General features: G+C 47.7%; 1 protein-coding gene across 1 annotated transcript in view; it reads right to left on the bottom strand.

Moving 5' to 3' along the window:
* usp24 (ubiquitin specific peptidase 24) overlaps positions 1–15,000 on the bottom strand; it is a gene marked incomplete at its 5' end in the record, with an annotated part of 60,657 nt that overhangs the window by 7,348 nt on the left and 38,309 nt on the right. Inside the window, 15 exon segments of the mRNA XM_080536550.1 lie at positions 440–529; positions 622–829; positions 5,620–5,733; positions 6,299–6,402; positions 7,922–8,017; positions 8,579–8,729; positions 9,020–9,161; positions 9,429–9,550; positions 10,043–10,260; positions 10,967–11,086; positions 11,249–11,390; positions 11,523–11,605; positions 12,204–12,302; positions 14,134–14,259; positions 14,707–14,826. Coding sequence (XP_080392676.1) covers positions 440–529; positions 622–829; positions 5,620–5,733; positions 6,299–6,402; positions 7,922–8,017; positions 8,579–8,729; positions 9,020–9,161; positions 9,429–9,550; positions 10,043–10,260; positions 10,967–11,086; positions 11,249–11,390; positions 11,523–11,605; positions 12,204–12,302; positions 14,134–14,259; positions 14,707–14,826 — 1,935 coding nt within the window.

Below are 15,000 nucleotides of genomic sequence, written 5' to 3'. Positions count from 1 at the left end.
ATCTAATCTAAATCTAATCATTAGTGATCAAAAAAATTTATCAAAAGTTTCATCATTCTTTCATCATCATTCTATCTTCCTCACATCCTCTGCAAACACACAAACTTTCCAGTTTCCATTCCAGTAACGGAGCAGCTGGCTAGTAAGAGAACGTGTTTAGAAAGTTTATTTTGTTTTGTTTAATAGAAAATAGTGTTTATTTCAGATACTGTAGTGGAAGATATTATCCTAATTTCCAGTGAAGTAGCCGCCATCTTGTTGTGACATTTTTGTTTATCCCGCCCCTTCGTCACCCAGCGTGATGCTGATGGTTCTGGTCACACTGGTATGAACTGGTTCACCAGACAGCACCAAGGTTCTGAGGTTCCAGAATGGGAACGCAAAACAGAACGGGTCCTTGGCGGTGTGAAAGCCCTATGTGTGTGTGTGTGTGTGTTACCTGGTTGTTCTGCCTGTTGGGTCCCAGGAGGAAGATGAGCATGCGGCGGAAGGCCGAGTGTTTCAACAACAGCTGACACGGTCCGTAACCCTGGGAGACGGAGAGAGGAACGGATGTGCTCATCTTTAGCGTGGTTTTGTTTTGTTTGTGTGTGTGTGTGTGTGTGTGTGTGTGTGTCTTACCCTTTGGGCGAAGTTGCTGAAGAGGCTGAAGTACTGGGCGCAGTGCTTGACGTTCTCAGGGACGTCCTTGTCCAATAGGGACAGCAGGGCGTCCATCAGGCCGTCCAATCCCGCGTCTCCAAAGTGGAGGGCGCTCTCCAGGGTCTTCTCTAGGACCGCCGCCACCACCACCCTCACCTCCCTCACACTGCACTCCAACAGGCACACCCTGGACACACACACACACACACACACGGTTAGCATATAACACCCTCACCTCCCTCACACTGTACTCTAACAAACACACCCTGGACGGACACACAGACACACACAGTCAGACACACAGACACACACAGACACACACAGACACACCAAACTATAGTCAAGGCTGATGAGAGGCAGCATGTCCCAGGGTTTGTGAGGACTGAGGGAACAGATAGAAACACTGTCTGGCAAAGATATTCACAGAAGGGACACAACAGACAACACACATTCTCATAATATCTGTGTGTGTACGTTTGGGAAATGTGTGTTCGTCCAGTAATTGGTTCTCGCAGTAAGGCTCTGGTACGTTTGGCCTTGACACACACACACACACGGCGTAACCGCCTGCCTCTCCTCTCCAAGTGTGTGTGAGAGTGTGTGTGTGTGTGTGAGAGTCAAGGAGTTGGCGTGGAGTCTCCCAAACGTCTGATACTCAACAACCAATCACAACCAAGAGTTCCACCATCACCCCATCTACCAATATGCAGATCGAGCGGCCCACACACAGACACACACACACACACACGTTGGCTGCACGTGTTTACATTCCAGGGCTAACTCTGTCAGCCTATCACCATCGAGGAGGCCGGCCGCGGCCAGGTGCTTCTAATCAGGCTGGTGTTCCCCTGGGACTGCGTGTGATGGGAGAACCAGTATGGTTCTAGGGAGGGAGTTGGGCGGGGGTCCTTTAAGGCTGAATTGTGACGTATGGAGGTTTCACCGGATGTGTTGACCACAGTATGGATATCTATGGGTTTGACTGTTGTTATGCTAGTTTGTTAAAAACTTTGATTAAAACTCGACACTCTGTGTTTTCACTGCAACTGAAGTCTCTGTATCTCAGAGAAATCTGTTCTCTCAGATTTGAGCAGTGGTGACCCTGACTTGTTTTCTTTTTTCAACCATGACAAACGCATTCTCGGAAATCACTGGAGGAGAATTGTAGTAGTATTATTGTTGTAGTATTGTTGTAGAATTGTAGTAGTATTGTAGCAGTATTGTAGTAGTATTGTAGCAGTATTGTAGTAGTTTTGTAGCAGTATTGTAGTAGTATTGTAGCAGTATTGTAGTTGTATTGGAGCGGTACTGGAGTGGTATTGTAGTAGTATTAGAGCAGTATTGTAGTAGTATTAGAGCAGTATTGGAGTGCAGTGTTTCCTCTATATACATGTATTGGTGGCGGGCCGCCACAAATGAATTTCCTCCGCCACTAATTGATTCAGTCCACAAAAACAAACAAAAAACAAAAAACAAAAAATACACCTCTGAACATTTTAGCTGATTAAAATATATCTGATCCTAGATCAGCGCTATAATGGATGTTGACTAAAAGTGCACCTAAATCCACACCATCTCTCTCTAACCGCTGATCCAAAATCAGATTAATGACATTAAACATTCAGTTGACGACGTGACACAAGGGCTACTCCTGATTGGACTAAATGTTAACCATCTAAGGGGGTGTTCACACTTGACGTCTTTTTTTAGAAAAAAGCGCCGCCTTCAGCGCCTTTTCGCCGTCTTTTTACATACGGTACAACCCATGGGAAAAAAGCACAGCCTTCACCGCCTTTTTCCCAGAATGCATTTCGCACCGGCTAGCAGCGGGCAATTTAAATCGTCCATTTTAACCTCCATTGGCTAAAAGCTGTAATTTTGGCAATACAAGTGTTTAACATGTCATTTTATGAAGTTTTAATATGTTTTCAGGCGAGAAAGTAACCATATATATTCCCAAAATGTGTCCAGTTTATCAAAATAACCTGTATATATATGATCTGACGGTTTTTGTTCGCTAGCTGCGTTCGTAAATTCGCCCTGATAATCTGATGAGCACTCATGGAATGCCTCTTGTCCAATCAAATTACCTGGTCCCTTTATGACGTTGAACCCAGTGTGCGCTCCGGCGCTCTCAGAGCGAATTTACGAGCGCACCCTGCGTTGCTCCCTTCAATGCGGAGAAACATCGTAACATAATTATAACAAGTTGTAAAATGATTTGGGGGGCCAATATCTTTAGCTAGCTAAAGTAACTACCGTATTTTCTGCACTATAAGGCGCACTTAAAAGCCTTTAATTAAAAAAAAAAAACGACAGTGCACCTTATAATCCGGAGCGCCTTATATATGGATCAATTGGTTATTTGGTTGATCCATACTGGTTGTACACGGTGCTCAAGGTGCTCTGTCAAAATGTTTCAGTACGACTGGTAAACTACAAAGCCGCACCGCTTGCAGCATTACGGTAATCAGTAAACACCGGTATTGTGCTTACTCACAGTCCCACACCACTTGTGTGTATAAAGACCCCAAGTAAAGAAGACTAAACAGAGTTTCCGAGGGAACAAAGCGAGATGGCCACAGTTAGAGGACAAACTCGAACAGTGGGTTGTTGAACAGAGAGCAGCAAGTAGAAGCGTCTCTACCAGTCACTATTCGAATGAAGGCAACAGCGCTAGCACGGGACATGAACATCGATGAATTTCGAGGCGGTCCTTCTTGGTGCTTTCAACTTGAAGTTTTAAAGTACCCACTCGATATAATAAACAACAGTTTAACGATCACTAAACACTTATACTTTGTGTATTGGATTCATTATTCTCGTTTGCCGGAGGCTACCGGTAAGGGAGGGTTGACTTGTAAACATACTTTCGTTTTAGCTCGTGTTCAAAAGTAAGAACTGTGTGTTCATCTAGTTATGTGTTTTTAGCATGTCGATGTTCTCCCAGTATGTTGTGATGTTATTAAAATACAGTTTAGACCTTCGTAGCGATGTGTTTTGTTAGCAGCGTTCGTAGCTGTGGCTGCATTCAGAGTCACTTTTCTCCCATTCAGTGTTTGAGGTGAACCAACATTCAAATACGCCTGTCGTGTTCAATCTTTCTCTGATTTGAATGTATGACACATCATTTGAAAGCTTACAATCTGTAGTTTAAGCATGTGTAAAAACTGAAAAATTACGTTGCACATTTCACCAGGAGCTGTCACATATTGGTTGTTGGTTATAATTGTATAGCCTATTGGTTGTTTTCTGGTGTTGTTTTATTGTTTTGCTCTGTTTGTAGTCTACTTGATGTATTTTTATCAGCTGTTAAATCACCACAGCGGTTAATCCACTAATAGAGATAATACCAGATTGAAAATGCTTGTAGCTAACTACTCTATATCTCGTGGTCGCAGCTATTGCGAATTGCTATTCACGCGAGTCAGCTGTGAATCACCGCAGGTCCTTGACGCTTGTTGCAAAAATGGATGACGAACGGCTGATACTTGAGGTGGAAAAATATATATTTTTGACAGTGGAGCAGGTAGAACGTTGACGGTGACAACACTCAGGTGGAGCATGGACAACGGGAAGTTGACACAACACAGATGGAGAGGTGACGCAACGCAGTAGGTGGAGCTTGGGCGTAACGCAACCCCAGTCAAACGTTTGACTGCAGTATCTTCTATTCTATGCGCCTTATAATCCGGTGCACCCTGTATATGAAAACAGTTCTAAAATAGGCCATTCATTGAAGGTGCGCCTTATAATCCGGTGCGCCTTATAGTGCGGAAAATACGGTAGTTTACTTTATTGTTAACAGTTGGTAAAAGAACAGGATTAAAACAAAAATATCAGCAATAACATCGTGCTCTGCAGCAAGCACAATTACAACCCAACTGAAGCCACAATACTGGGACCATTCGTGACTGACAGTCAGTCAAATACTAGGTGAATATGTAATAAACTTGGATTTCATGCATTTCAAGTGGCATCTTTGTAATCATTACGATGTAGTCATGTCTAAGAGGCAGACAAGGCTTCCCTTTTACTCCCCGAGGCTATGACTATTACCAAGTCTATCGCTGGGTATATTTGCAAGGTGTGTTGTGTTGAACTGGGTATATTTGCAACAGTGTTGCGGAAAATGAAGATTTCTGCCGAATGCTGCTAACACTGGAACCACGTTATGAAACACCAGTAGCAATCACGAGTTGTTCTACATCCTACAACATGTGCTACATTGTGCTACATCTTGATGGGTCTGACATCTTGGAGCACCGGTTGCTAGGAAGTTGGTTACTAGGGAAGGTACACGCGTACCTACTCTCCTCGTCCTGATTGGTCAGCTGTCAGAAAGGCGCTTGACGACACACAGCGTCTTTCTGAAAAGTTAAATAAATTCAACTGAAAAAGGCGGCGGCAGCTGCGCTTTTCTCACGCTTTTTAAAAGGCGGACGCTTTTTTTAAAAAGCGGCAGTTTTTTCCCTTTTCCCATAGGGTTGTATGTAAAAAGGCGCTGATTGCGCAAGTTGGAAATACTCGGAAACTTTCGCCAAGTTGGACATACTTTTCCTGTTGTGTTTGAGACGGAGCCAAGACTGCTCGTTTGGAAGGACATTGGATCCGTGAGTAACGTAAACCTTCAGAGCTGATGGATGGAAACCGGTATCACAAGTTTATATTCTGTATATATATATTTTTTTTTTTGCCATCCTCCCTCTAGTTTTGGTTGAAATTAGGTCGTTGTTTTGAGCGCGCGTGCACGCGGGAAAAAAAATCGCGCGCGCGGACAGGACTCTCCGCCACTAATGTAAAAATTCCTGGAGGAAACACTGGAGTGGTATTGAGTAGTATTGGAGCAGTATTGGGTAGTATTGGAGTAGTATTGGAGCAGTATTGGAGTAGTATTGGAGCAGTATTGGAGTAGTATTGGAGCAGTATTGGAGTAGTATTGGAGCAGTATTGGAGTGGTATTGGAGTGGTACTGACTTGGTGATCTCGCGCCCTTCTGGTCCGACCAGGTACTGCACCATCCACTGACACGCCTCACTGCTCTTAGACAGCAGCACCTCCACAGTGGCCATCCACTCCTCTGTGTCCACCCTGGGAGAGAGAGGGGGGGGGGAGCATTATGTTAGACTGTAACACCTCCACTGTCCACCCTGGGAGAGAGGGGGGGAGCATTATGATACAGTAACACCTCCACTGTGTCCACTCTGGGGGAGAGGGGGGGGGGAGCATTATGTTAGACAGTAACACCTCCACTGTGTCCACCCTGGGAGAGAGGGGGGGAGCATTATGATACAGTAACACCTCCTCTGTGTCCACCCTGGGAGAGAGGGGGGGGGGAGGGAGAGGGGAAGGGGGAGCATTATGTTAGACAGTAACACCTCCACTGTCCACCCTGGGAGAGAGGGGGGGAGCATTATGATACAGTAACACCTCCACTGTGTCCACCCTGGGAGAGAGAGGGGGAGCATTATGATACAGTAACACCTCCACTGCGTCCACTCTGGGGGAGAGGGGGGGGGGGGGGGGAGCATTGTGTTGCTGCTCATCTGAGTGTCTGAGCTTTTTCTTGATGCATAATAGATAGGTGTGTGTGTGTGTGTGTGTGTGTGTGTGTGTGTGTGTGTGTGTGTGTGTGTGTGTGTGTGTGTGTGTGTACCGGAGCTTCTTCTTGGTGCGTAGGTAGGTGTGGAAGAGGAAGTGAACCGCCAACTGCAGACTCTCTCTGGCCATGGCCTGGTAGGCTGGGTGCTTCAGCTTGGTCTGCAACACACACACACACACACATATATATTTGAAACACACACACACACACACACACACCAGGGTTTCCGTTAACCGGTAATTGCCGGTCTTTGTCCGGTAACATTTGTTGAAGTCCGACAAACTGAAAACTCGTCGGACAAAATGTCCGGTGAAAATAATCACCACCATTCTCAGCTGAGCACCAAACACACACACACCCACACACACCCACTGCCCGAGAGAGAAGGACCCGCCCCCTCCAGCCAGCCTATAGGCTAACCAAAGGGGGCGGGTCCTTCTCTCTCGGGCAGTGCCGCGCGTGCACGAGTGTGTGTGTGTCCGGTGCCCAGCTGAAAATGGTGGCCCGAAGCGGAAAGCCTTATCTTTATCGCACAATAACAAGGATAACAAACGAAACGGACAACATTTACACTAAGACAGTGTGCGAATTAAATCACGGTGTGCGGGGGAGCCCAGGGATTCAAGCAACAAAAAGAAAATCTCCTGACGGAAAAAAAAGTTCTGGCCAAATCGGGGCCGGTGGCTTTCCGCGCGCGTGCGATGTTCCGTTCTACGTTCTAATGCTTTGACTTTTCTTTCGAAAAATGTGAATACATTTCCGCGTTGTCGAAAATCAATGACACATCGCTAGTCAACTAACACGGCTTGTTTTATGAGCCTGCTAACAATGTAAAGTAGTGTTGTAAGATGGAGACAAACTTCAGCTATATGATCTAACAGCCGGTCTTCAGGACGACATACAGACCCGTATGAGCTTACAGGGCTATCCCCTAAGTATGATTTGACAGGCAGCTAAACGAAAATGCCTTCCCAACCAGCGAGACCTGGGGGGTGTTCCATCAACGTCGCCAAAGGGAAACCTAGGCCCACTTCGCCAAGTCCCGCGAGACTCTTAAAAAGATCCAGGCATATCTTGATAGATCTCGCGAGACTTGTCAAAACAAGCCCAGACTTTCCTCCAGCGACGTCGATGGAACACCCCCCTGGTTATAGAAATGACGTTGTTTTATTGATAAAAAAAATTAAAAAGGGTAAAACTGGAAAGAGAAAATTGAAAACTCACATTAATCCCAAACAATTTAACAAACTTCAGTTAACGTAATGTGGAGTCCGTTCATTGATCGATGCTGTCTGTTCAGTTCCCAGTGAGGCGCCCGTTCAGCGCTGGACATAATGGCATAGCGCGCATGCGAATCATGTTATATTATTATATAGCTCGCATCTAATCGTATCGGATGAGAAATAGACATTAAATGGCATATATAGGCCGCTACACAACAGTAATCACCGCGACAAACAGCTATATTAGATTTGGAGAAAAAAAAATATGATTTTGAAAAAAAAAAAATTTATTATATTTTAATATGATGACCGGAATAATTCACGTTTGTCCGGTAAATCGAAATCTTCCCGGACACGATGTCCGGCGGCAAATTTTTCTAACGGAAACCCTGACACACACACACATACATACAAATACACCCTACACACAAACATGTACCATACACACACTTACAGCATTGACTGAGGCGAGGGAGAGGGTGAAGTTGAAGTAGTCACTGTTGTACACGTCTCTGTTCCTCATGAACTTCAGGTTCTCATCCCTTACCATCTAGGGAGGGAGAGAGAGAGAGGGAGGGAGGGAGGGAGGGAGGGAGAGAGAGAGAGGGAGGGAGAGAGAGAGAGGAGGGGGGAGGGAGGGAGGGAGGGAGAGAGAGAGAGAGAGAGGAGGGGGGAGGGAGAGAGAGAGGGAGGGAGGGAGGGATAGGAAAGGAGGGAGAGAGAGAGAGAGAGAGAATCAGACACATCTCAGTCTTTGTGGTACCCAGTGTAGACTCCCTTAGTGATCGGACCTGATCGTTGGCCTAGACTACCTGCCTCTCTAACCTCTAGACCAGTGTTTCTCAACCCTCTCCTCCGGGCGCCCCAGCCGCTCCACATATTTGATCTGTTCCACCACCAGCTCACCTGATTCAACTAATCAAGTGCAAAGCAATTATGGTTTGTACTTGATTAGTTGAATCAGGTGAGCTGGTGGTGGAACAGATCAAATATGCGGAGCGGCTGGGGCGCCCCGAGGAGAGGGTTGAGAAACACTGCTCTAGACTACTACTGATTCTGATCCGTTAAGCTGGTTGTCTTTGATGGTGGGGGGGGGGGGGGGGTACGTCACCTGGTAGATCCGGACGGGCATCTTCTCCACGAACAGACCCTTCTTCTCTCCCTTGCGGACCAGGCGGGTGAGGAGGGACAGACGGTCGTTGTTGGCCCGGGGGGGCCGCGGGGAGGACTGGGGGGACACGTCGGGGGAGGAGGGGGCTGACCTGGGACACACGGAGACAGGTTGGTTAGAGGAGTGTGTTAGACGACTGTGTTAGAGGAGTGTGTTAGAGGAGTGTTAGAGGACTGTGTCTGTGTGTGGGGGGGGGGGGGTGAGTGTGTGAGTGTGTGTGTGTGCGAGTGTGTGAGTGTGTGTGTGTGAGAGTGTGTGTGTGTGTGTGTGTGTGTGTGTGTGTGTGTGTGTGTGAGTGCGTGCATGTCTGCGTATATGTATGTGTGTGTATGTGCGTGTGTGTGTGTAATGAGAGTGTGTGTGTGTGTGTGTGTGTCTCACAGCGTCAGGTCCTCTGCCTCCTGCCTCATGACGCTGACGCGGCTCTTCTTGGGCTGCACGGGGGAGTTCTGCTCGCTGATCCTCTGGTAGAACAGCATGTAGGCGTTCCAGTACCGCCGCCGCACGTCAGGGTACGGGTTCGCTACGCACACACACACACACACACACACACATACGGGCACACACACACACACACACACAGAGACACACACACACACACACACACACACACACACACACACACACAGAGGGAGAAGGGTTAGAATGGGGGAGTGAGTGAGTGTGTGTGTGTGTGTGTGTGTGTGTGTGTGTGTGTGCATCAGCCGGGGTTAGAGAGTGTGTGTGTTAGCTCCACAGAGAGAGAGAGATGGGATTAGTGTGTGTGTGTGTGTGTGTGTGTGAGCCTTACATTGGTCGTAGACCTTGGGTCTGTACTCCCCTCCGAAGCACTCGTACTCCAGGGTCTCATCGTTCATGTCAAACTCCTCCACTACGTTGTCATTGAACTTATACCAGCGTCCTCGAGCACCCCTGGAGAAGAGGGGAGAGGGGGAGGAGGAGGAGGAGGGGAGGGAAAGGGAAAGGAGGGGAGAGGGAGATGAGGAGAGGGTGAGGTGAGGCGAGAAGAGGAGAGAGAGAGGAGGGGAGAGAGAGAGGAGGGGAGAGAGAGAGGAGGAGAGAGAGAGGAGGGGAGAGAGAGAGGAGGGGAGAGAGAGAGGGAGATGAGGAGAGGGTGAGAGAGAATAGAAGTGTTACAGTGTGTACTCCCAGATGGTCCGGTCTGTTCTGAGCCAGACATCTGGAGGTGCTTCTGGGCTGAACCAGGACCACCAGGACCCCCCCAGCAGGACCCCACAATGATATCTCCACAACCATCTCATTGTGTTGTCTAGGCTGTGTTCTGTGTATATGACAAATACACGTTGATTTGACGTGATATACGTGTGTGTTTGTGTGTGTGTGTGTGTGTGTGCGCGTGCGTGTGTGTGTGTGTGTGTGTGTGTGTGTGAGTGTGAGTCTCACCGGCGGTCCTTGATGAAGGAGTAGTAGTGTCCGGCGTGGGCCTGTCCAGAGTGCACCACCACGCCCACCAGCTCGTAGTTCTCAGAGATGGTCACCTTCTTCCTGGGCGAGCCCCCCGGCCCCCCCCCTTCCCCCCGCCCCTCCCCCCCTTCCCCGCTGCAGTCCTGGCGGGCCATCCCCGCCACCGTGTACGGCTCCATGTTCAACACCCAGGGGAACTGGACACACACACAGACACAGACAAACACACAAACACAGACACACACACAGACACACACACAGACACACAGACACACAGACACACACACACAGACACACAAAGGAGAACGTTGAGTTACACACACAAGAAAAGAACTACAACACCCAGGGAGAAGAACTACAACACCCAGAGAGAAGAACTACAACACCCAGAGAGAGAGAGAGAGAGGGTGGTCCTACAGAGAGAGAGAGAGAGAGGGTGGTCCTACAGACAGAGACAGAGAGGGTGGTCCTACAGAGAGAGAGAGAGAGGGTGGTCCTACAGACAGAGACAGAGAGGGTGGTCCTACAGACAGAGACAGAGAGGGTGGTCCTACAGATAGAGACAGAGAGGGTGGTCCTACAGACAGAGAGAGAGAGGGTGGTCCTACAGACAGACAGAGAGGGTGGTCCTACAGACAGAGACAGAGAGGCTGGTCCTACAGACAGAGAGAGAGAGGGTGGTCCTACAGACAGAGACAGAGAGGGTGGTCCTACAGACAGAGACAGAGAGGGTGGTCCTACAGACAGAGACAGAGAGGGTGGTCCTACAGACAGAGAGAGAGAGGGTGGTCCTACAGACAGACAGACAGAGTGGTCCTACAGACAGAGAGAGACAGAGAGGGTGGTCCTACAGACAGAGAGAGAGAGGGTGGTCCTACAGACAGACAGAGAGGGTGGTCCTACCCTGATCTGCTCGTCATACTTGATGCTGCGTCCGCTCTCCCAGTCGAAGCCGAACCTCATGAGGTGGATACACAACACGCTGGGCAGGGACTTGATACACGTCCTCTTCACTGTGGTCCTCTACACACACACACGTGAACACACACACAATTACGTGAACACACACACACACACATGTGAACACACACACACACACACACACACACACACACAATTATGTGAACACACACACACACACACACACACACACACACACACACACACACACACACACACACACACCTTCTCCTTGCACTTCTCGCAGTAGTAGGCGTTGCTGCCCTCCAGCACCTCCCCCCTGACGAACTGGTCCAGGGAGATCTCCAGGCTCTGGCAGGACGTCACGCCCAGGTTCAACGCCATGAAGGTCTCCTCCCGCTCGTACCTGCAGGAGTCAGGGGTCAGGAGAGGAGGAGGAGGAGGGGGGGGGGGGTCTCAGCTAGAGTTCCAGGTCCCCAGAGGTAAACGCTGAGCTGTTAGAGGAAGGCTAAGGCCAGCCATCTTGTTTGCAGCTCACCTGTGGGGGCAGTCTTTGCAGATCTTCTGGTCTGAGAAGATCCCCTGGAAGGTGTTCTTAAAGATCTGCTCCCGGCCGATCTTCTACAAAACCAAGAGGACACCACATGTCATCCTGAATGTCACAAGGCCACACGTATGTATGCGTGTATGGGTCAAAGACGTGGCCTGTCAATTTTGGTGTCCAAAAGCATATTTATAATGTTAAAATCTAAACATTTTAAAACAATGAATACACATTCTAATAATGAATCCCTCTTGTTGAGTTGTATACTGAGCACTCTAATAAAGATACAAAGTGCTGAAATTGGCATTTTTAGCCAATTTCATTTATTTAATATGAAAAATGTAATTTTTAAATCCTTATGTGTCTTTGACCCACATATGTGTGTGTATGAAAGTGAGTGGGAGAGAGAGAGAGAGAGTGTGTGTGTGTGTATGAGAGTGAGAGAGTGTGTGTGTGTGTGTGTATGAAGTTCTTTATTTATCCCTGAGGGGAAATGACTTTCTCACAGCAGCAAGATTAAAAGAGTATGGGGGATAAGAAGACACATAATAGATCATGAATAAACATAGGGAATAAATAGAATAGAAATGAGAAGAATAAATAGAGGACACAACAGTACGGTACGGTGTGTGTGTGAGAGAGAGAGAGAGAGAGTGTGTGTGTGTGTGTGTGTACCTTGAGGTGTTCATCTAGCTGGTCGACCAGGCTGGTGAAGAACTCATACGCGTCCTGCTGCTCGCGCACGTACAGCTCTCTATTCCACATCCTAAATATCTGCAGAGGAGAGAGAGAGGGAGGGAGGGAAGGAGGGAGCGAGAGAGAGAGAGATGGAGAGGGAGAGGGGGAGAGAGAAAGAGAGAGAGAGAAGAAAGAGAGAGAGAGAAAAAAGAGAGGGAGGGAAAAAGAGAGAGAGACATGTTATAAATAACTCAAATATGTAACTATCCCTTTAAAAGGGGGCCATGTGTACTGTAATTGGTACATCCATGTTTTGATATAAAGACTAGGGATGTCCCGATCCGATACTGATATCGGATATCGACCCGATATTGGTCCTGAATGCTGGATCGGAGATCGCACCAGAAAAAAAAAAGGCTCCGATCCGATCCTACTGTCATCCGCAGTCAAACTTATGTGTATAAGCGATGAGGGAATAAAAACAGTGAACAGAAACACGTGTCGCAGAAATGCTTCACGCGAGTCCTATATGCGCTTAAAACGCGCATAGCGCTTCACGCGAGTCCTATATGCGCTTAAAATGCGCATAGCGCTGCGCTGTGTGCTTCCGGTTTCATTACAAAGAGGTTAACCCTATATGTGCCTGACGTCTAACAACATTCAAATGACTCTAACTTCATATTTTTTCGGATTTCAATGTATGACACATCATTTGAAAGCTTATGATCCGTAGTTCCAATCCACAACACGTCGCATTTGTTGCTTTAATAAATGCTGGCAGTCTTTAATTTAACTGTTGTTGGTGTGGACTATATACTGGGGAGGTATTTGTTATTATTCAGGGGTCAAAAAATGTATACAAATATCGGATCGGTATCGGTATCGCCGATACCCGAAGCCCAGGTATCGGTATCGGTAGTGAAAAAGTGGGATCGGGACATCCCTAATAAAGACATTTGATTATGGAAGGTAACTGTATAGGCCATAACCTGGTTTATTCAAACTAGGGCTGCAACGATTAGTCGACATAATCGACGACGTTGATCATAAAAACTCGTCGATGTGGAATTTTTGTGTCGACTAATCGTATGTAAAAAAAACAAACCAGATTTTATTTTTTATTTTTTACGGGAGCCATGCAAGAATCAGCTGGGTAAGTTTTAGCTAACGTTGTTAGCCAACTGGCTAACGTTATATTGTTAGGGTCGTAAAGTTTATGTTAGCTTTACTGTTACATGTTGGAAAACAACGTCTCATGGACAGGGCTGTACATGCTATGAGCGTTTGTGCTATTAATTTATTTGCCCTGTGGCACGCGTGTGACAGACAGAGGCGCTTGTATGTAACGTTACGTAGCAGGGGTTTTCCATGTTGAAGCCAGGAGAACGCGAGATGAAATGAAGTGAGGGGTGGTCGCTATTAAAATACCAGGTAGTCATGGTGGATGATCATGAATGATCTAAGTGAATGCTATTTCAATTATGTTGAGTCCACCAGCGAGCTGTCTGTAAGATAAACAGCGCCAAGCGTAGCCTACTAACGTGAGCTGTCTGTAGTCTAGCCAGCAATGCTAGCTAGCCAATCAACTAGCTCTGTGAGCAGCTGTAGCTTGGCGTAACGTTAGGTTAGATAGCTAGTTAAGCCGGATTTATGCTTCTGCGGCGCCATTTACGCGCAGCGAAAAGCCACACGACTAATCGAAAAAATAATCGACAGATTAGTCGACTACCAAAATAATCGTTAGTTGCAGCCCTAATTCAAACTAAAGGCCATAACATGGTTTATTAAAACTATCATTTTCATCTCCTGGGTGGTCAGTTCCTGGCAGCCCCCCAGCTGTTCAACACAAGAGAGTGTTTGTTGCTTGTGTTGTTGTTTGGATCCCAGACAGCGTGGTTAAGTAAAGGAGCAGGGTGGTGGACGGTACCTTCCAGAAGTTCTCTGGGATGTAGTACTGCAGCTTGCTCTCCATCAGGTGTCCGAACAGAGACTGGACCTGGCAGAACACGCTCTCGTCTGGCTGCTCCGCGTCGTCCTCGATGGACAGGAACGCCTGGAGAGAGACACACGCACACACACACACGCACACGTTTAAACACATGTTCTGTGCGAACATTGACGTGTGCCTCTAACAACGTGTGTTGAGTGTCTGCCTCTGACCCAGTGGGAGAGACGCCAACCTCAAACTCTTATAGTCTGGCGCCACCTAGTGGATGGACAGGGAAGCGAGGTGTAGGCAGTCAAAAGAATGTGGACAACTCTTCGGCTGGGCCGTGTGTGTGTGTGTGTGTGTGTGTTAAAACTGTATAGGCTCATGACATGGTTTATTAAAACTGTATAGGCTCATAACATGGTTTATTAGTCTGAGCAGCGTGGGTGGGGCCATGGCTTATACACACCCAAAACCAGCACGTTAACATGCTACCAGTAACTTGACAGGTGTCTGACAGAAACCATGGTCTGGGAGGGTGTGTGTGTGTGTGTGTGTGTGTGTGCGTACCTCTGCCAGGCCTGGCTGCATGTAGAGCTGTTGGAAGACAGCGTTCATATAGCAGGTGGCTCCTCCGTTCTTCAGCCCTACGAACCCTGAGGAGGAACGACTGTCTACAGGGGGGAGGTACTGAGAGAGAGAGAGAGAGAGGGAGAGAGAGGGGAGGAGAAAGAGAGAGAGAGGGAGAGAGAGGGGAGGGAGGGGAGAGAGAGAGGGTGGAGGGAGTGCGAGAGGTAAATTGAAAGTAAACAAACCTGTCATGTTTTTAGACGTCTCTGTCGTTTCTCTCTGTTCATAATCCAA

The sequence above is a fragment of the Nansenia antarctica genome, assembly GCF_963989245.1.
Source record: "Nansenia antarctica genome assembly, chromosome: 7".
In the NCBI taxonomy this organism is placed as follows: Eukaryota; Metazoa; Chordata; class Actinopteri; order Argentiniformes; family Microstomatidae; genus Nansenia; species Nansenia antarctica.
Note: the sequence above shows the minus strand (reverse complement) of the source record. Positions and strands in the feature narration are given on the sequence as shown.